Genomic DNA, 22,899 nt, shown 5'->3' with positions numbered 1-22,899 from the left:
TCCCCATTTCACCCTTACCTCCTCATCTTTCTCAAAGACAAGGAAGCATAATAAAGTGGGATTCTCTTCACTTTCTACTTTATGTAACCCCCAATTCTTTGTCCTTACTCTTTTCCTCTGTCTTTCGTCATAAGGCTTTCCCTCTTTGGACACGCTGCCCACTCTTCCCCTCCAGCCTGCTGTGATCTCTCAGCTGTTCTCATTCTTATCTTCTCCCCTGTAATAACTGCCCAGATACGTGGTGGCCAGGTGTCTGGGTTTGAGTGGGCCAATAAAACATTTGAGCTCAAACTCAAATACCCAGCCACCAACCATCCCTTCCTCTCACCTACCACACTCAATCCATCAGCAAAATCCATCTTCATTTCCACCTCTAGCATCCTGACCCATCATCCATTTGAACTAATTTGTTTAAAATCCTGCAATGGCTTCCTATCGCATTATTATCAAATCCACACTCCCTAAGGGACTTCAGCAACCCCTTCCCCTCCCCCAACATCAGTAAAGCCTCCCAACACCTCTTCCCTGCATCACCTTTATGACCCTCTTATGTTGTGCAGAGCACAGATGTTCCTGTCTTGCCAGAAGGTGACCGGGGCTGAACAACCTGGGCGTCTCCTACTCAGCAGGAAGACTGACCACTGCACAGTCCTGGTGAGCCTGGCAAGGTCCTCTCTGTCCTCTTGGATCTGAATGGCCCTGTCCATCCCCTTCCCCACACCGCTCACTGTATCAGGGCCTGGCTGGACAGGCTTTATGGAAACAAAAAGAAAGAAAAGAGTTGTCCAGGGACACAGTAATAGAATTACAGCAACTCTCCCATTAACATGTAAGCCTGTTCTTCCTGACAGTAACGTGAAAGCCTGGGTCCAGTTAAATGTCAGGCAGAGAACAGATGGTGATTTATTTTGACCAAGGGGCTCGCAAATAACCTTGCAGGTAAGGCTAGGGTAACAAGCACAAAAACTGGTTTCCTACCCCTAGAGCATTCATTTATCCTTTGTTTCAACAAAAATGTGTCATGTCTGAGCTGAGCACTGGAGATGTGGTGCTGAGTGAAATTAGCATTGCCCCTGAAGATGACTTTCTGGTCAGGAAGGCAGTCTTAGCTAAAGCATCACACAAACATATATGATCCTCTGAAGGCCTGTAACCACAGGTCCATTCCCCGAGAAACTGAAGCTGGAGCAGAGATCTGAAGGCTGAATGGGTGTTAACCAGGCAAAGGCAAAGACAGGAGGGAAGAGTTCTTTAGGGAAAGAGAACAGCATATGCAAAGGCTCTGTGGCAAAGAGCACAGATGGGAGGCATCAAAAAAAAAGGCTCATTTTCATAGGTACAGAGAATGAACGGGTGGATGCCAAAGGCAAGGGGGTGGAGGAATGAGCGAATTAGGGTGATTAAGAGGTACAGACTTCTAGTTATAAAATAAGTCATGAAGAGATAATGTACAACATAGAGAACATGATCAATAATAGTGTAAACGCTTTGTATAGTGACAGATGGTAATCAGACTTATTGCGGCGAACATTTCTTAATGTTTAAGAACACCAAATTACTATGCTATACACCTGAAACTAATATAATATTTTAAGTTAATTATATTTCATTGAAAACAAAAGGACCATTGTGGCTGGAGAGCAAAGAGGAACACATTTATTTAGTTTGTGCCAGGTGCTATTTTAAAGCCAGGTGCTTTACTTGTTATTTATTCCATGAGATAGCTATATTATTTTATCAGTTCTATTTTTTACAAAAGGAACTGAGGCACAAGTTAAGTAACTTGTTCATGTTCACTTAACAGGAAAGTGATTATTTTTCTCTTTGTAACTTCCCCAAAATATAATAGGACACACATACAGGGGTGAAAAACACTAAAACTAGTGAATCAAATTTACTGCAGAGTGAAAAAAGTAGTTAAACTAGTTCTTACTGAACAGTCAGGTAACAGACTAAAATTGTCACTTTTCAATTAGATGTTTTCATGTTGTAAGTTGTAACCAAAATAAAATGTTTTGTAGAGAGGGTTAGTTTCCATTTTAAGAAACTGTGCCTTATATTAAGTTTGAGTTTAAAAAAAACTTGGTAGGAGTAATTTGAATACTTTAAAATACTTGCTACAGTTTACAAAATTTCCACAAGATTTATATACTATTTTTACTATATATATGTTTTTCTGATTATATACTGTAATAAAAAGACACAAATCAACAAATAACCTAACTTAAAAATGGACAAAATATTTAAATATTTTGGAGTGGGAGGTTGGGGTTAGCAGATGTAAGCTTTTATATACAGAATGGAAAAACAACAAGGTCCTACTATAGAGCACAGAGAATTATATTCACTATCCTACAATAAGCCATAATGGGAAAGAATATTAAAAAAAGAATGCACATTTATGTATAACTGAATCACTTTGCTGTACAGCAGTAATTAACACAACATTGTAAATCAACTATACTTCAATTAAAAAAATTCTTAAATGGATATTTCTCCAAGGGAGATACACAAATGAGCAATAAATACACGAAAGATGCTCAACATCATTAGTCGACAAAGAAATGCAAATCAATGAGACACTTTCATACGCAGTAGGATGGCTAGAATCAAAAGTTTAAAAGCACTGGAAAGGATGTGGAGAAATCAGAATCCTGACACACTGCTAGTGGGAATGTAAAATGATATAGCCATTTTGGAAAACAACCTGGCAGTTCATTACTCATAGTGTTACCATAAGACCCAGAAATTCTGCTCCTAAGAACATATATTCACACAAAAATGTGTACACAATTGTTCATAGCAGCATTATTCTTAACAGTCAAAAGGTGGAGGCAACAATGTCTATCAATGGATGAATGTATAAACATTATATGGTATATCCATACAATGGAATATTATTCAGCCATAAAGTCGAATTAAGTAATGATAACATGCTATGACTTAGATGTATCTTGAAAACATAATGTTAAGTGAAAGAAGCCAATCACAAAAGCCCACATACTACAATGATTCCACTCATATGAAAGTCCTGAATAAGAAAATCTATAGAGACAGAAAGTAGATTAGTGATTGCTTAGGGCTGGGGGTTGGGTGAGATAGGGGATGATGGCTAAAGGGCATAGAATTTCTTTTTTGAAGTGATGAAAATATTCTAAAATTAACTGCTGTGATGGCTGCACATATCTGAATATACTAAAAACCACTGAATTATACACCTGAAATGAGTGAATTATATCTCAGTAAAGCTGTTCTTAAAAAAGAACCAAAAACCCCCTCAAAACTAATATGAAAATACTCCAAACTCAGTTAAAAGGCTAAAATTCCAAACAACGAGATTTTATAAATCAAGTATCAGACTGGCAAATATTAAAATGTTTGCTATTACCCAGTGCTGTTGAGGCTGTGGAAAACAGGCACCTTTTACTGCTACCGTAAGTAAACTAGTGTAAACTTCTTGGAAGAAAATTAACCAGTATATCACCAACTAAAATACATGCACCATTTGACTTAGCAATTCCACTGTGAGAAAAGAGCACCACAGGTGTCCTAGCAGAGGTATACCAGCCTGGAACAGGAAGGATGCTCAATGCAGCCTGCTTAAATTAGCAGAGACTGCAAATAACCTAAATATCCACCAGTGAGGGCCTGGGTGAATCAGTTATGATGCAACTGTATTGTGGAATACCATGTAGCCACTGAAGGATGAGGATAAGTGAGACCAGCTGAATAGAGAACAGTGTGCTTAGCAGTATCCATTTATGTTCATAAAAAACACACGCTATATATAAATTATGCTTAAATGATTTTTTGAAGGATACATGTAAAACTGGTAACTGTTTCTTGCTTTAGATACAAATGATTGGTCCCGCAAGTGAAATATGAAATACATGAGCAGATCTTTGGGTGGAAATAATGAGTCTGGCTTTTGACTGTTAAAGTACATTTGGGAAAAGGACTGAGTGGGACTCCACAGAGAAAGGAAGGCTTGTATTATGTATTTCATATTTTCAAGTACTGTTTGAACTTTTTAATTATGTACATGCATTACTCATATTTTATAATAAGTTGTAAACAAAATTAAAATATTAAGGGAAAAAAGAAGATACTGAACAAGCAAAAAGATGAATGCCTGACACCAACTACTGCTTAACTCTATGATCAGTTTATCAAAGTCTCTTTCTTGGAACATTATGCATCTGGGAAAATTATTCTTGAGAAATCTGTAGGTATTACTGCACATAATTGGGAAGGTAAGCCATTAAATATTAGCCTGAAAGAAGACATGAGAGTCCAGAGCAAGCCTACCAGTTTCCATGAAAAAGAAAGATAAAAAAGAAGTGCCACATATTCAGTCCCAGTTGAGTCCATTCTCCTATTCAGACTAGAATTCAGATTCAACAAAGACCCACTGGGCACTCAGTGTGTGTCAGACCCTCATGGGCATACTAAAAGACAACAGGAACCGAGGGTCTGATGGTTGGCTTTTCTGCCCTAGGTCTACTTTTTGGGGGAGAGGACACCTATGTTTATCGTCTATGCCATCTTTAGTTTTTCTGGCTTTTGAAAAGGAACAAAAGTATAAAAAATTGCTCAGATTTTTATTTTTCTCATTTCTGTTGATGTTTAGCATTTCTCAGTATTCCTGGTATTTTTGCATTGATTTCTCAGTGCATGTGCATCCCGCACCGTTTCTCTCTCCTAACCTCCGTTCATCATGACCCCTACCCCCAGCCCCGCCCAGCCACCTCCACAAACCCAAGCTAACATTCACAATTTCCTGGGTCTTCCCAGAACTCATACAGCAGGCTGGCTACTCAGCCCCATATCTCTAACCCTTAAAATGATTTAAATGTTAAACGTTAGTTCACATCACAATAACATGCAAGCAGCAAGCAGTTCTTCTGAATTGGAAGCATTTCTTTTGGCTCCTAATTATAACTTCAGGATAGAGGCATGCTCCAGGAAAGAAAACACCAGAACAGTTTCAATTACTACACCTGCTGTCTTGAGAGTACAGAGACTACGAAGGTGCATAGTAGTTCAGAATCACTAGAGCATTTTAATGCTTGAAGAACTAACACCCACCCCCACCCCCACAAAAAAAGACCCAGAAAAGTTAATGAAGTTGCTAGAATCCACATCTCTAGCCTCCTCCTCTGAAGCCTGCTCTACTATGTTTTTGATGTTTCAAAATACAACTCTTACATCTTAAATATTGTTTCCGTTTCATAATTTCCTATCTGTAATAACGTAACTGCAGTGCACACCCCTGCTGCCTGCCAGCCACATGACCTGCCTGTGCTCCTTGGACACAAGAGGTTCACTCCTGTTTCACACTTGCACTATATATTCCCTCTGCCTGCAGTGCTCTTCCCTCTGGTATACGTAGGGCTGGCTCCCTCCTGTTAGTCAGGGCTCAGCGCAGATGATCCCACCTCAGAGAGGGATCCCACCATCAGTCTTCCCTGACTACCCAGTCTGAAGCAGCTCTTCCTCAGTCATTCTCTACTACATTACCCTGTTTATGCATGTACATATTTATATTATCCTGTTTATTTCTAAAAATCATGATCTGAAATCACCTTTAGTTGTTTATCTCCTTATAGTCTGTATCTCCCCCCCTGATTACAAACTTCTTGAGAGCAGGGACTAATTTGTCTTATTTACCACTATATGCCTTGTGCCTAAAACAGCGAACAGCAGAGTCGGCAGTCAAAACAAACATCTGTTCACTGAATAACTGAACATAATATTGCATGATTTCCCACTCTACATTCCTTGAGACAAAATCTGATGTTAAAAGTTACCAGCAATTTTCAAATGCAATCTCAAAAAACATAAGTTGAACACAATAAACAGTTTTTGAGGAGTTGAAGCAGTTCCTTAAGTACAAATTAATCCTTCTCTTTCCTACATCAACTCTCTAGTTAGGAATAAATATCAATATCTACACCTACATGTCTGTCTGTCTGTCTGTCTAACACCATTTGCACCTGAAGCAACCTGTCAGGCCAACTGGCTCCTGTCTTATAGAAGCTTACAACATAACAGTAAGTTTCCATCTAATGTTTATTTCATATACAAAACATTTTACCCAAAGTAAATAAAAGAAGGTACTAAGGAATATGGGATTATATACCTAATGAATTCTTTTCACTTTAGTAAAAGACTTTTAGTGTTTCCATTGGGGGTAAAAATTGGAATAATTACTTGAGTAAGCTAGTCCCAAATTTCCGCTGCCCTCGTCTGTAGAAACCTAACCCCCAAATCAGGTCCATTTGTTCAAAATTGCTATGGTCCTGCCAGGTCTGTGGATAAAGCCAACCCTACTACAGCAGCCCAAGTGACTGTACCAAGGAGGAGTTACCAAGCCAAAGGCAACTGTGCATGGACAGAACATTAAGGAAGATCAACTGCTTTGAATCTGGCTTTGTAAAATTATGCCCAAGAAAAGAGCTTCAGACTGGATGGTGGCACTCTTAACCTCTGAGCTTCCCCTTTTGGGGAAAGCATTAATGCTAAGTGATCAAGAAGACTATATCCTGAATGATACTGAGCTGTTGTTCTGAGATCTACTGTCCATTCTAGACCTTATTACATTTCCCTGTATTCTTACCCAAACCCCTTTTATGAAAAATAATCTGGGCATGTGACTTCCTTGCACCATGAAGAATAAACCCATTCACCCACAGATCCTAAAATTATAAGCCCCTGAGTATACATGAAATGCAGGAAATTATTTTCTCTTTAAGCTGAAAAAGCATCAAACAAGTCCCTGCACAAAGGAATGTCAAAAGTATGCCTGTCTTCAAATAATGATTAGAGCATATTTAAAAAAAATAGAACTGTTACATATAATTCAGTGGTACAGTTAGAAAGTAACCTTAATTCCTGTTTCTTCAACCTCAAGTATCTATCTTACTCTATAAACAAACAAAAAAATCCAGGTATAATGATGGATAAGATTGAAGCATGGACCAGTCATGTCTGAAAAACGTATATAGTGGTTCTCTTAAAAGGTAAATCAGCAACTACAAAATATGTACTTGGTTCCACAATTCAGTTCAACCAACATGTGTGCATACCTACTATATGCACCAAGCACAGTGTTAGGTGCCAGGATGAATAAATCATAGATACCATCAGAACTTAGACGGAGACCAAAAAAACAAACAAAATAGAGAAAACCTGGATTTGCTGAATCCAATGTGGTGAGTTCTACAAAAGCGATAGGCACCAATGCTGTAGTATTGCTGGCAGTCTCCACTTTTTCCAACAGAACATTCCTGGAATACACATCATACAGGATTCCCTAAAGATGTTGTTGTCCTTTTGGGACTGGTGCCAAACAAACTGCACTAAATTACACCCAACAAATTGGTAAACAGTATGTCCAAAAGACAATGTTACAACAATTAGAAGCAAGTGTGTTACTACAAAAGGGAAAATATTAAGCATCATGTCCTATAAAAATACACAAATGCAGCATACATAAGGGTCTTCAAGATTCAAAGAGGATACAAAAGGAATAAAACAGCTATGGAAAATGTTACACAATGAGCAAAACATTTTTATAATAGCTATTTTATCTGGTCTCTCCAGAAAAAAATTTTGAGGCCATGCTTTTCTTCCCTTCAAAATAAGCTTCCCTGTGCTAGAAGGGGCATTTGAAATCAAATCACCTCGCTGACTCTGAAGCTGTTCTCAAAGTACTGAATTGATCTTTAATGATCATTCAGCAAGAAAAACAACTTGCTATGATCAGATTGTCATAATTAATCTAAATATAATTGTTAAAAACAAACAAATTAAACAGATGTACAGAGATTAAAAAGTTTTTAGGGAAACTAAAAATAGTTTCCCCAAAGCTTTTGGTAACCTGGCACCTTAAAGTTTTGCTACCTTCAGTTAAATAATGAGTTACTTTAAATTCACTGAATACCTGAATCATTTCCAAATAAGATAAAACAATGAAACACTAAATACTGAACATAGGTTTACCGACTTTGGGCTTTCTTTTACAGTTACTAAAGATATTTGGTTCTCTTAGTAAACATGTTTTGTGCCATGCTAAAGAACTGTACTATGAGGAAGCATATGTTTCTAGAAATTATGGAATGTATTCATAAACTGACCAACTTAAAGAATGCCAGTCTAACAGTTCACAATTATTTTCTTATTTTCACTAGAAATTAAGGTTACTAAGGGTTAAGAATTCTAATTCTTCAACATAATTAAAGCTACTAGAAATGATAAGGGAAACATCTCCATATGCAAGAAAAGTAGGATGTGTGTTTTTGGTAAAAGATCTGAGAGATGTGTTTTCGTTGAGAGAAAAAATAATCTATCCCAAAGTGAGGCTTGATATTTCAGAAAGGGAAAGAGGAAACACAGAACAAAATCTGAGGGGATATTAAGAAAGCTGTAGAAGGTTTGTGGAAAGAGAATCTTGGGAAAAGAGTTTTATGTGTGGTCAAGCTGGATAAGATTGAACGAATCTGTTCCAAGGGTTTAAAAAAATAAGCTTTAATATCAATAGTGTACTTATATAAGATTGGAACTTAATTTTCTTTCATCTAGTAAAAGAACAAAGTTTTCTTGGACTATTGATCTGCTCCTGATAACATTCTGTGAAAGGTTTTTTCTTACCTTTTACTAATTTACTAATTACTAATCTGTCCAGAAAGCAAAGATTTTGTGTTTCATCAAAATTATTTCTTGTGCTTCATGTTATCTTAATCAGGTATTTGATTACTCAGGAAAACAGTCTTCTCAATTTTAAAAGAGCTAAGTTTTGCTCAGAACTATGTAAACTTCTTAGATAATAAAGTATTGCTTTATAATAATCTGTGTTCTTACTTAGTCGTGTCAAAAATGTTTTGATATTTTTGACAAACTTCCCAAAAATCAAATTCTAAATAAAGTCTTTTTGACCTGAAAGTAACTGTGCATTTCTAGAGGGCTCCCACAACATCTCAAAAGATCTGTTCTCTCTCTTTACAAAAAGAGATGTTAAACTAATTAGATTTATTTGGTATGTTAAATTACATGGGAAGCACTGTCAAATAAGCGTTGATAAACTTTAAGTTATATTGCATGGGTGGATGTTATTAGTATAAATGTTCTAGAAACTGTATAGAATTCCTAAAATTTTGATATGTCCTGGTATGACATTATCAGTCATAATTCTAGTTAGTATCTTAAAATGTGTGTCACAGAAATAACCATACTTTAGTAGAGCAATCTTTTCATAGTGCACTCCTGGGAGATGAAGACCTCAAACACCACACTTTGCAACCTGGAGATTCCATCTACTGGAAAAGACATCTCCAGAAAGACTCCTTTCAATGCCACTGGAAAGGCCTCTATCAGGTACTGTTAACCAAACCTTGTGTTGCCAAACTTCAAAAAAATACTCTTGGATTAACACATCATATCTAAAGAAAGCATCAAACCCTGACTGAACCTGTACACTAACAACCTGAAAATAAACTTTTACAGGAATTGAAGCAGACAACATCTGAAAGAGATGGCTTTTCCAAGATGACTGAACCAGGCCTATACAGGTATACACCTTTCTCTCCCTCTCTTTCTTGGAAAGACAGTTCTCTCATCTGCATTTCCCAATCTGTTGCAAAAGGGGAAACCTCTTTGACTGCTGGATCTGTCACTAGAAACTCCAATCTGTTTATGATGTTGGAGATCTCTCGTTTTTATAACTAACTTCTCATTAGTTCCAAATGCCACTGTCAATTATACTTACAAGTCTACAGGTGTTACCTATTTGGTTGGCTGTTACATCCAGGTGTTTCCATGTCTTGTTTCAGTCTTTCTCCAACCATAACAATACTAGTTCAATAAAACACCTCTACTAATTGTATGACCTTTACTCTCCCACACTGTTTTCCTTATTAAAATACCAACTGTTTTCCTACATCGAAGGGAAATACAAGTGGGCTAACTCCTCTTTGCAAGGCTGTTTAGAAAAGACCCCTTTGGGCTGGGATAGTACCTTACAGCATGTAAGCAGGAAAAAGCTTACTTTACATACTCCAGAAGAAGGAAGGAAGATTTTCTCCTTGCCCAGCAACAGCCCATCCCATGAGAAACCATCACATTCAGCCAGTCCAGAAGCTGCTATCACCCTGTACTCCTGCTCTCCTCTAACGAACTTCTGTTTGAAGCAGGCCCTTCCAACTTCCTTCCTTTATAAAAGCATGCCTCTCTCCTTTGTTCTCCAGACTTGCCTATGAATCACCATATTTTGCTTGTCCCAAATTACAATTCTTCTGCTATTCCCAAATGAACTCATTTTTCTGGTAAAATAACTGGCTATTTAGTTTTTAAGGTTGACACACCATACACAAAAATAAATTCAAAATGTATTAAAGACTTGAACATAATACCTGAAACCATAAAACTCCTAGAAAAAAACATAGGTGGTAAGCTCCTTGACAGTGGTGCAGGCATGGCAATGACTTTTTTGAATCTGACCCCAAAAGCAAAAGCAATAAAAGCAGAAATAAACAAGTGGGACTGCATCAAACAAAAACCTTCTGCACAGCAAAGGAAACCATCAACAAAATGAACCGGCAACCTACTAAATGGGAGAAAATATTTGCAATGATATATCCAATAAAGGGTTAATGTCCAAAATATACAAAGAGTTCATACAACTCAATATCAAAAAACAAAAAATCCAATTAGAAATGGGCAGAAGATCCAAATAAACATTTTCTCAAAGAAGACATAAAGATGGCCAACAGGTGCATGGAAAGATGTTCTACTTCATTAATCATCATGGAAATGCTAATCAAAACCATAATGAGATATCACATCATACCTGTTAGAATGGCTATTATCAAAAAGACTAGAAATAACAACTGTTGTGGAGGATATGGACAACAGGGAACCCTTATGCAACATAAATTGATGTGACCACTATGGAAAACAGTATGGAGATTCCTCAAAACATGAAAAATAGAAGTACCATATGATTCAGTTACCACTTCTGGGTATTTAGCTGATGTAAACGAAAACACTAACTCAAAAAGATATGTGAACCTCCATATTCATTTCACATTACTTACAACAGCCAAGATATAGAAACAACCTAAGTGTCTATCGACAGGTGAATGGATAAAGAAATTGTGGTATATATACACAATGGAATATTATTCAGCCATATAAAAGAAGGGAATCTTGCCATTTGTGACAAATATGGGTGGACTGTGAGGGCATTATGCTAAGTGAAATAAGTCAAACAGAGAAAGACAAATACTGTATGGTATCACTTATGTGTGGAATTAAAAAAAAATAAAACAAGCTCACAGATACAGAGAACACACTGGTGGCTGCTAAAGGTTGGGGATAGGGGCATGAGCATAAAGAGTGAACTGTTCTTTATTTTTAGTCTGTTTAAATAAATTAAACTTTCAACAATGAAAAAAAAAAGGCCAATAGGAAAAGACCCTGAACAACTAAATAAAGTATGTAAAAACAAACTAAACAAAACTAAAAAAAAACATCACTCCCACCACTGCCCAATAATAATCACAATTACATTCAGGGTAATCTATCTAGTCATTTTTTTCCAATTCAAAAAATTTCTGTAGAATTACTATAACTAGAATAGAAGTATATTCTGACTATGTACAACCAGAAACCAGTAGGCAGAGAAAATGAAAAGCAAGCCCAGAGGGAAATGAGAATATGAACTACATGGAGCACTAGGAAACCCATGACAATAAAAACTCCATGACAAATACAAGAAGAGGATTTTTACACTCATCAACATATGTGCACCTAAAATAGGAACACTCAAATACATAAAACAAATACTAACAGACACAAAGGGAGAAGCTGATAGAAATACAATAACAGTAGGAGACTTTAACACCTTACTCACATCAATGGACACCTGTTCTAGACAGAAAATCAATAAGGCAACAGAGATCCTAAAGGTTACAACAGAACAGTTAGACTTAATTGATGTTTCCAGGACATTACATCCAAAAAAACCAGAATACACATTATTTTGAAGTGCACATTGAACATTCTCTAGGACTGACCACATACTAGGGCACAAAACAAACCTTAACAAATTTAAGAGTATGGAAATTATTTCAAGGATCTTTTCTGACCACAATGGCATGAAACTAGAAATCAACCACAGGAAAAGATATGAGGAAGAAAAAAAAAGATTACATGGAAACTAAACAAATGCTACTAAAAAACCAATGGGTCAATGAGGAAATTTAAAAAAAAAGGAAATTAAAAAATATCTTGAGACAAATGACAATGAAAACAGAACCATACAGAACCTATGTGAGGCAGCAAAAGCAGTACTTAGAGGGAAATTCATAGCAATACAGGCCTTCCTCAAAAAACAAGAAAAAATCTCAAAAAACCTAACCTACCACCTAACAGAATCAGAAAAAGAACAAGCAAAACCTAAAGTCAGAAGAAGGAAGGAAATAGTAAAGATCAGAGAGGAAATAAATAAAATTTAGATTAAAAAACAATAGAAAAAAATCATAAAAACCAAGAGCCAGAAGAAAAGACAGAATCCAAATAAACAAAATATGAAATGGAAAAGGAGAACTATCAACAGATACTGCAGACATGCAAAAAACTATGAGAGAGAACACTATGAATAATTATATGACAACAAATTTGACAACCTAAAAGAAATGGACAACTTTCTAAAAACATAGAGCCCACCAAAACTGAATCTATAAGAAATAGATAATTTGAACAGATTGATCACTAGAAGTGAAATAGAATCTGTAATAATAATAATTTAAAAAACTCCCTACAAACAAGTCCAGGACTAGATGGCTTCACAGGAGAATTCCACCAAACATACACTGAAGAACTTTTACCAATCCTTCTTAAGCTCTTCCAAAAGACTGAAGAGGAAGAAACACTCTCAAAGACATTCTACGAAGCCACCATCACCCTGATACTAAAACCAGACAAAGATACCACCAAAAAAGAAAATTATAGGCCAATATCTTTGATGAATGTAGATGCAAAAGTTCTCAACAAAATACCAGCAAACTGAATCCAACAACACATTAAAAAAGGCCATACACCATGACCAAGTGGGATTCATCCTAAGTTCACAAGGAAGGTTCAACTCACACAAATTTATCAATGTGATACAATGTGATACAAAAGACAAAAACCACACGATAATCTCAATAGATGCAGAAAAAGCATTTGACAAAATTCAACATTCATTCATGATAAAAACTCTTACCAAAATGGGTACAGAGGGAACATATCTCAAAATAATACAGCCATTTATGACAAACCCACAGCCAATATAATAGTCAATGGTGAAAAGCTGAAAGCCCCGCTAAAATCTGGAACAAGACAAGGATGCTCCCTCTCATCACCTCTATTCAACACAGTATTGAAAGTTCTAGCCACAGCAACCAGACAAGAAAAAGAAATAAAAGGTATCCAAATTGGAAGGGAAGAGGTAAAATTGCCACTATATGCAGAAGACATGATACTATATCTACAAAACCCTAAAGACACCACACAAAAACTACTAGAACTGATAAATGAATTCAGCAAGGTAGCTGGATACAAGATTAACATATAGAAATCAGTTGCATTTCTTTACACTAACAATGAAACAGCAGAAAGGAAATGTAAAAAAAAACAATATCTTTTAAAATTGCACCAAAAAAACCTTACGAATAAACCTCATCAAGGAGGTGAAAGACTTATGCTGAGAACTATAAAACATTAATAAAGGAAATTAAAGATGATTCAAAAAAATGGAAAACTATCCCATGCTCTACTACTCAAAGCAATCTACAGATTGAATGTGATCTCTATCAAATTACCTATGATATTTTTCACAGAACTAGAACAAATAATCCTAAAATTTATATGGAACATAAAAGACCCAGAATTGCCAAAGCAATTCTGAGGAAAAAAGAACAAAGCAGGAGGCATAACCCTCCCAGACTTCAGACAATACTACAAGACTACAGTAATCAAAACAGCATGTTACTGGCTCAAAAACAGACACAGGGATCAATGGAACAAAACTGAGAGCCCAGAAATAAACCCACACCCCTAAGGTCAATTAATCTTCGACAAAGGAGATAAGAATATAAAATGGGAAAAACAGTCTTTTCAGCAAGTGGTGCTGGGAAAGTTGGACAGCTGCATGTAAATCAGTGAAGTTAAAACAAACCCTCACACCATACACAAAAATAAACTCAAAATGGCTTAAAGACTTAAATATAAGACATGTCACCATAAAATTCCTAGAAGAGATCACAAGCAAAACATTTCTGACATAAATCGTACCAATGTTTTCTTAGGTTAGCCTCCCAAGGCAATAGAAATAAAAATAAAAATAAACAAGTAGGACCTAGTCAAATTTACAAGCTTTTGCACAGCAAATGAAACTATAAAAAAATGAAGAGACAACCTACAGAATGGGAGAAAATATTTGCAAACGATGCTTAATTTCCAAAATACACAAACAGCTCATAAAACTCAACAACAAAAACCAAACAACCCAATCAAAGACCTAAATAGACATTTCTCCAAAGAAGACATATGGAGGCCAATAGGCACAGGAAAAAAAGCTCAACATTGCTAATTATTAGAAAAATGCAAATTAAACTTACAATGAAGTACCACCTTACACCAGTCAGAATGGTCATCATTAAAAAGTCTACAAATGACAAATACTGGAGAGGGTGTGGAGAAAAGGGAACTCTCCTGTACTGTTGGTGAGACTGTAAGCTGGTACAGCCACTATGGAAAACAGTACGGAGGTTCCTGAGAAAACTAAAAATAGAATTACCATATGATCCAACAATCCCACTCCTGGGCTTTTATATGGACAAAAGTATAATTCAGAAAGATACATGCACCCCACTGTTCACTCCAGCACTGTTCACAACAGTCAAGACATGGAAACTACCTAAATGTCCATCGACAGATGAATGGATAAAGAAGATGTGGTATATATATATATATCTATATATACAATAAAATACTACTCAGCCATAAAAAAGAATGAAATAATGCCATTTGCAGCAACATGGATGCAACTAGAGATTATCACACTAAGTTTAGGAAGTCAGAAAGAGAAAGACAAATACCATATTATGTCACTTCTATGTAGAATCTAAAATATGGCACAAATAAATCTACCTATGAAACAGAAACAGACTCAGACATACAGAACAGACTTGTGGTTGCCAAGGGGGTGGGGTTTGGGGGAAGGATGGACTGGGAGTCTGGGGTTAGTAGATGCAAACTATTACATATAGAATGGATAAACAAGGCCCTACTGTATAGCACAGGGAACTATGTTCAATATTCTGGAATAAACCATAATGGAAAAGAATATAAAAAGAATCTATATATGTGTATAACTGAGTCACTTTGCTGTACAGCAGAAATTAACATTGTAAATCAATTATACTTCAATTAAAAAATTAATTAAAAAAAAACTCCATTACACTGCACAACAATGTGAATGTATTTAATGCCACTGGGCTGTACACTTAAAAATGGCTAATGTTGTTTATTTCATGTTATGTGTATTTTTCTACAATGAAATAAAACCAAAAAACCCCCAAAACTCCAATAAGTCAGGGCTTGGTCCATTTTGTAATGTGTCCATACATTAGAAACACTCAAATATTTGTTGAATTAAAAGTAGAGAAAATGGGTCCAGTGATAGGATCTGTGTACCTTTTTCTAGTTTCTACCTCTGTCAACTCTTAATAATAAGGACAGTGAGAAGATAAACTAAATACTGCTTACAAGAAACATGCCTTGATGGTTTACTATTTATAACATCAGCCTGGTTTCTATCTTTCCATTTGTCCCAAACTAAAAGCACAAGAAAAGGGCCTCATCTGCACTTCCCTGGTGGTCCAGTGGTTAAGAATATCCCTTCCAATGCAGGAGACTTGGGTTTGATCCTTGGTCAGGGAACTAAGATCTCACATGCCACAGGGCAACTAGGCCCTTGAGCCACAACTAGAGAGCCTGTAGGCTGCAACTAGAGAGAACCCCAGGGCCTCATCTATTGTTTCAATAGGGAAGCAAGAGGGTGGGTTAAAATCTAACTGATGGGTGAAACATAAGTAGAACCTCTTTAGAGTCCACCAAGGCAAATTAAGGCTGCCATGGCTGACCAGCTTAGGGTGACTTGTTCCACCAGCAAGATCAGCAGACTCATGTATTCACAGTTCATATCTATAGGCAGAGTGCAAAATGTCATACTTAAAAACGTGCTTCAAAACTCAGTAATAAATTCCAGTATGCTTTTAGTTTTAGAATTCATTCACATCTTTGCTAGACTGAGAAAGACTATTAATCCAGGGAACTATCATTTACTGGTCCCCATTAAAGGCAGCCCTTGATGGTAGGCTTTAGGGATTCTTAAACTTACCTTGCTGGTTATCACTGGAGTTTTCTACAGACATAGGAATCTTCTTACTTGGAGATTCTATAAAAATAAAGAAACATCCTGTGATGAAAGGACATTTAATATTTAACTAAGAACACTGGCATTATTTTTCTTTCTGCCCCTGGAGGGGTGGTGGTGGTGTGTGTGTGGGGGGAGGAGGGGGAGATTATTCCACAGGAAGTTCTACTTTTGCCACTGTTACTATGAAATATACCTCGAAACTGTCAGTAAATCTGGGACTGTATTATTAGATTTTTCAACACAGAAAACATATAGCTAATGTAACACTTATACAGTACTTACTATGTGCCAGCCACTGATACAATAGTTTGCCAAAGTTCATTCACCCATATGAGAACACAGTGGTTGGTGAGGAATTTCTGCTGACAACTCCGCTCTTCTGAGTAGAATGGACCATCCTGGGAGGGGCCCTTACTATTAATGGGTGCCCCTAGGTCTTGTACCACTAACACGTCTCACTTCATACAATGGAGAGAAGATGAAATGGGTTAGGATTTTCCTTTAAAATTGCAAACCTTCTCAGTATAATTCTTTGAATTTTTAACTAGTACCTTTAAATCTGGAAAAATCTTGGAAGAATTCTATGCTCCAGTTAAGCAACTTTTCAGAGTGGGTTATTCACCTTGGGTCTTTGTATAATGGAAGATTAAACACATATACTACATGGGAGGTGAGAGAGTGTATTATTGTGTACTTTTCACAGGTAGGTCTCCCCTACCAAAAAACCCTTCAAAGTACAGAAAGTAAGCAATAACAACTTTGAAGGAGCTATCTTTACTGTGTGTGGATCTTTCCTCTTGCTGGAACCATATAATCCTTTTATCACAAAAGGATATGGTGTTAAGATTAAACTTAAAAAAGATCAAGATCAGTAGACTATACAGATATACTCAGCACCAGGTAGCAAATAAAGTATTGCCAACATTATGAAGGGCTTGTTACATGCCAGGCCTTGTGGGGAGCATGTAACTTGCATTAGCTCATCTAACCCTTAAAACAGTTCTGCGACAGGAACACTGTTATGCAGGGACAGAACTGAGGCCCTGAGGAGGCTGCCCAGCTAGTAAGTGGCAGAGTCTTGATGCGCACCAGGCTGTTTGATTCCTAAGCCTGTACACGTGAGTACCAAAAAGGAACTGTTGATTTTCTAGTATAAACCTGCTTCTGCCCCAGTGTTCCCAGTGGCTGCATTACCAGTTGTTCAAGCCTAAAACCAAGAGGTCATCTTTTGATTCTTCCTTCTTCCTCACTCCACCATCCAATCCATTAGCAAACGACTTCAGTTCTACACCCCAAACAGATCTAGACTCTATCCACGTAGCTCCATTACCATGTGCCTTCATCTTTTGCCTAGACCAGTAAAAGAGCCTCCTGTTTTTGTCTCCCTGTTGTTGTCACTCCTATGAGGGATGATTTCCTGGCAACCCCTTTTTTTTTTCCTTGAGGAAGAAGGCAGAAGCAGAATTTTTTCTAAGCTCTTCCTAGCTTTACAACCTTTTCTCCAAAAATAGTTATGAAGCACCTACTACGCGCTAGCACTGTTTTTGTATCTTAAGAGATAAAAGAGTGTCACGGACAATCTAAGTACAAGGAGGCTGATGCCTTATGTGGCAAAAAGACCAAATATTAAAGTAGAATATTGCACTAAGTGGAAGAAATGAAAATTAAGTTCATGAAGTGGCATAGACTCATTAAAGATTAATTTCATCTCCTAATTGGCTACCCATTATGGTGGCTTTTGAAGCCTGGGAATCACTTTAGAAAGGCCCTGTTATTTGGATTCCCCCTGCAGGCTAAGAACACTTTAACTAGGGCTTGCCTCAGGTTTGATAGATGCAATCTAGAGTTGGAAGTGGCCATCTCTTAGCAACGTATTCGAACTCTTGAATGCAGCATTTCTGAAGCCACCATAATCGTTGGACTTTTCAGTTTAATGGTTAATAGAGTCCCTTCTTTCTCCTAAGGCTCTTTAAGGTAGGTTTCTGTCACTTGCCACCAAGAGTCCTGATTAATAGCCTCCCTTATGCCTTTCATCGCACTACCATAATCTATCGTGTTTGCTGGCTTGCTAGCTTGTTCATAGTATCCCTCCTCCTCCAACTGAAGATATGTATGAAACTATGCAGCAGACTGTGAAGGATATTTTAAAAGAAGAATTTCAATAATGCTTTTATCTTCTCCCACAATATTCTGGGCAATAACAGTATTGTGGATAAAAGTATTATCTACTTGAAGAGCCAACATCACCTATGCAGCTTAGTGGCAAAAAGGTTGAGAGTTTGGATTCTGGCCTCTGAAATCAAACATGTATTAGTTGTTTCACTTTGAATAAGTTAGATCACTTCTAAGCCTTGGTTTCCTCATTTATAAAGCGGGGATAATACTGTGAGGATCCAATGAGATGATGTATGGACCTCAATTAGCATAGTGTCAGGTGCACAGGAAAAATGTCTAGTAAAAATTAGCTATATAAGCTCTAGCATGACAAAAATCACTATACTTCATAACACTTTATACAGATTACACACTGCATATAAAGACTAGGACAACATTTACTTGCTCTTTTGAGACATCCTCTATAGAACCTTCCTTAACTCTAGTTTCAAGGTGACATTATAGTCTGGAGAAATGGATTCCAGCTCACGGTTACACTAGTTCATGAAATCAAGGCTCTCATAAAGTAGAGCATTCCAAGTTTTCCAAATAGCATTAATGTCTAGTGCTATTAATAAACATAATAGTTAAACAGTGAGTATTAAAATAGGGCAAAAAAAAAAAAATCTGTTACGAGGGTGAAAGAAAAACAAGGACAGTTTCTCCACTCGGTAATTCTTTAGAGAAACAATAAGAAGGTATACTTTCACAAAGTAACAAATAAAAAAATGGAGACCCACCCACATAAATATTGGTATAACATTAGCACCAAGATATACTGTTTCATTTCAGATAGTTCACTTTTACAATAAAATATCTCATAATATTGAAAATATGATGGACATGATTTTACTGATCATTCTTTCCTTAAACTGATCTCAAAATTAGGTCGACAAAGCCAGTCTGTCACATGTGCAACTCAGCAAAGCAAACGAAAACTGTTATTGTCTAATTCACCCAGATTATTCTAACGAAAGCAGGTGTTGTGCCTGAACCGTGTGGTTTTGCAAACTGCTGGATAAAACTAATGTAAGGCTAAGTACACAGTGGGCAGAATTTAAAACCATGAAAAACTTGGGTCATTTAAACTAACTTATTCTAGTTTACTGACCTTTAACCAGTGACCTGACTTCTATAATAGTTGACAAAGCAAATCCCAGTTTTCACGGCTTTATCCAAAAAGTCCCCAAAAGGCCAAGGACCTAAAGGGACACCTCCACTTCCCCCAGAAGAGAAATGTCAAAATCATTTTGTTATGACTTTACTGACGACGTCGTGGACTCCTACGATAGTGCAGCTGTGATCCTAAGGCTGCACTGCTGATATACGCCTCGGCTCGTCTGGGTCGACTGCTGTTTACCGCACACGAGGGGCTGATAGCGCCCATCCACAGGGGCGCGAGCATCACCTGCGCCCGGGAGAGCTGTCCGCACTCTCCAAAAGCTCCCAACCAGCTACATTAGCCCCAAGGTCTTCCCTTTAAGCGTCTGGAGTCCTTAACACTAGAAAGAATTGGTTTGATATTACACAAACAGGCGATGAAACGCCGGAAAACGCCTCAAAATCCCGCAACTAACTGGTAGACATGTTTGCTCAGGAACCAGTAGACATGTTTTTCAACCCACCTAACCGTTTACGAAAGGAAGCCTTAGATAAACTCTAACCTCCCAAGAAAACATGAACTTCGGGGAAAGACTGTAACAACTAAGTCGAAACCCCGCTGAAGGCCCGTCCTTCGGCAACTCAACAGGTTACACGCGCTCCTGCAGGCCTGCGACCGCTGCTTGCAGGAAACCTGAGGGGAAGGACCGGACCGCTTCTTCAGCAGGCGGCCCCGGGGCGGGTGGGAGACGGGCCCGAGCCTCGGTTTCCCCGAGCCCCATCGGGTCACCTCCGGGTCCGCCCCGTGCGTTCGGCCTAAGACTTGCACAACTTTCTGCACAACCAGATTCCACTTGGAAACTCCCGATGGGCAGCGCGCCTGCTCCCGGGACCGGGGCTGGCGACCCGCGCAGCCACTTACCCTCCGGCTCTGTGCCGTCGGAGACGATCTTCAGCAGCGCTACCCCCACCACGACCCCCAGGGCCAGCACCGCCAAGACACCTCGCGAGCCGAGCCCCATTGTTCCGAGGCAGGGCGCGGAGGCCTCGTGGGTTCCCAACGCGGTGGCTGCTGCGCGGATGAGAGCTGCGCCCTGGCGCACGCGAGCCCGCTGCGCGCCCCCTTCCGCCGCGCACGCCTCCCCTCCCGCCGCCTGCCCCCGAAAAACCAAATAGGGCGCGGGAGCCGGGCCTGGAGGGGGCGTCGCGTGCCGGCCGGGGCGGCGGGATGGGGCGGGGCTCAGGCGGCGGGGCGGGGCGGGGCTTGCGATCCGAGGCCGGGGACTCTCCTTGCAGCCTCCCGCGCTGACGCGCGCCTGCGAGACTCAGCACTCTCGAGCAGTTTCCTTTTATTTTCGGAAATGGCAGTTTTGGGTGTTTTTTTTTTTTTTTTTTGGATAAAAGCGAGCACCGCTGCCTCTCCGGATACCGAGCCCGCCGGGCTTTGCTGGGCCCGGAAGTCTTTGAAGAGTAGTTTTCAGGTGGGGCCCTGGGGATGCGTGCGGCTCAGAGTGAGAGGGAGAAGTCGCAGGCGAGGACAGCATAAAGGGAGGTCCAGGAAAGAGGTGTTTGTTTGGTTTGTTTGTTGCTTTTGTTTTTTTGTTTTTTTCCTCCGAGAGACCCAGCCTAAGATGCGGCGGGGGTGGGGGAGTCAAAAATTCATTAAATTCATACGTAAAACATGCATGATCTCTATACTCCAAATTATACCTCATCCTCTTCCACAGGTTCCCTGCTTCTCAGGATAGCTAACGTGCCTGAAGAGATTATTGGAGTGGACGCGGGGAGATGGTGACGGGGTGGGCGGACACAGAAGAATTGGTAGCTGTTCATAGGCAAGTGTAGCCAGCAAGGCCGAGGTTGCAACACGCCTAACCTAGTCCATTATCTCCTTGGTGTCTGCTGTCCCAGTTCAGATGGATTAGCCTGTTTTGAATAACTTTTGGCTAAGTCACGCTTCAGCCCGTGGAGCCAGTTCTACTCACCTGCCTTGACTTGCAGTGCTCCTGAAGTCTGCATTTTGCTTCTGCTGAGAACCCCGAAGTGACCTGTAGCAACGTGTGGCTGATGCAGGAGAACGACAAAGATTAAGTCCTGATTTGGGTGGGAAACCCTCAGTTGAAAAGGATTCAGGGCGCTTAAAATCCCTACCCCAACACTCTAAATGTTGCCGATCTAAATGGTGTTGATTCTCTTGGTACCTGACCCAGATTTCATGGCATAAAGGCCATGATATCACAGTTATACTCCAAAAAATGTGTTAAGAGAGAGAGTACATTCTGATCTCAGGTAAGCCTATCAATATAGACATGACTAATCGTAGGGGTTAATTGGGGGCAATCTGTCCTAAATTTACAGACTCGCCTCTGTTGATTCAACCAAACTTGCAAATACTCACTGGCATACACCATGGGCAAAAAGCAAGCACTGCACATCTAGCTTTTGGTTACTCCATGTGATTGGGGAATCTGGTTTAGGAATAAATTGCTCTGATGACCGCCTATCCCTTTGTTCAAGCATTTCACAATCCAGGGTCAACCTGTCTTTCCAGCCTTGGTTCAGCTACCCATGAACAAGGGTGCTCTCTGGTCCTTTGGCCTTTGATAGGAGTAGCAGCAGAAGTGGCTGCCTTTGTTGACAGCACCGGCAGCAACAGCAGTTTCTCAGTAGTTGCAAGACTGAGTTTCGGATGTGGAAGTGACATTGGTGGGGAGCTGCAGTGGAGACAGTTTTCTCACTGGACTAGTGCTGCAGTGATTTTGTGCATTATTCCTGGATGCCTAACCTCTGTCATGATTCTCTTTACCCTCCAATAATTCTGAGAGCCACCCCGTATCTTCTACATGCTCCTTTTCTGCTATATCAGCAAGAGTTAGCTCTTCTTTCTAACAACTAAGAATCCTGACTTTATACAGTTGATTATGTCTTCTTCCCCTCGTAGGCTACCATTTCAATTAGATTCTTTACCAGCTATTTACTGAGTGCTTACCATGTGATGGGCAGTGTCCTAACAGCTTACAGTGCAGTGGCAAGACAGATACATTGACAGGTACAGTCTAGTAACTGAGACAGAGTGTGATTAGAGGCTACAATGTGGTAATGGAAAAGCACACGTTGGAGGCAGGGTTTGTGTCTTTATATTTTTACAGGAGGGTATA

General features: G+C 38.9%; 1 protein-coding gene across 1 annotated transcript in view; it reads right to left on the bottom strand.

The window, feature by feature from the left end:
• Window positions 1–20,979, bottom strand: part of TMEM123 (transmembrane protein 123) — a 63,567-nt gene extending 42,588 nt beyond the window's left edge. Inside the window, exons 1-2 of the mRNA XM_057749820.1 lie at window positions 20,664–20,979; window positions 16,448–16,504 (exon numbers count right to left, since the gene is read on the bottom strand). Coding sequence (XP_057605803.1) covers window positions 16,448–16,504; window positions 20,664–20,763 — 157 coding nt within the window. The 5' untranslated portion in view covers window positions 20,764–20,979. The remainder of the gene's footprint in view (window positions 1–16,447; window positions 16,505–20,663) is intronic.
• Window positions 20,980–22,899: the final 1,920 nt, after the last annotated feature.

The sequence above is a fragment of the Hippopotamus amphibius genome, chromosome 9, assembly GCF_030028045.1.
Source record: "Hippopotamus amphibius kiboko isolate mHipAmp2 chromosome 9, mHipAmp2.hap2, whole genome shotgun sequence".
NCBI lineage: Eukaryota > Metazoa > Chordata > Mammalia > Artiodactyla > Hippopotamidae > Hippopotamus > Hippopotamus amphibius.
This window is presented reverse-complemented; position numbering and strand designations above follow the sequence as displayed.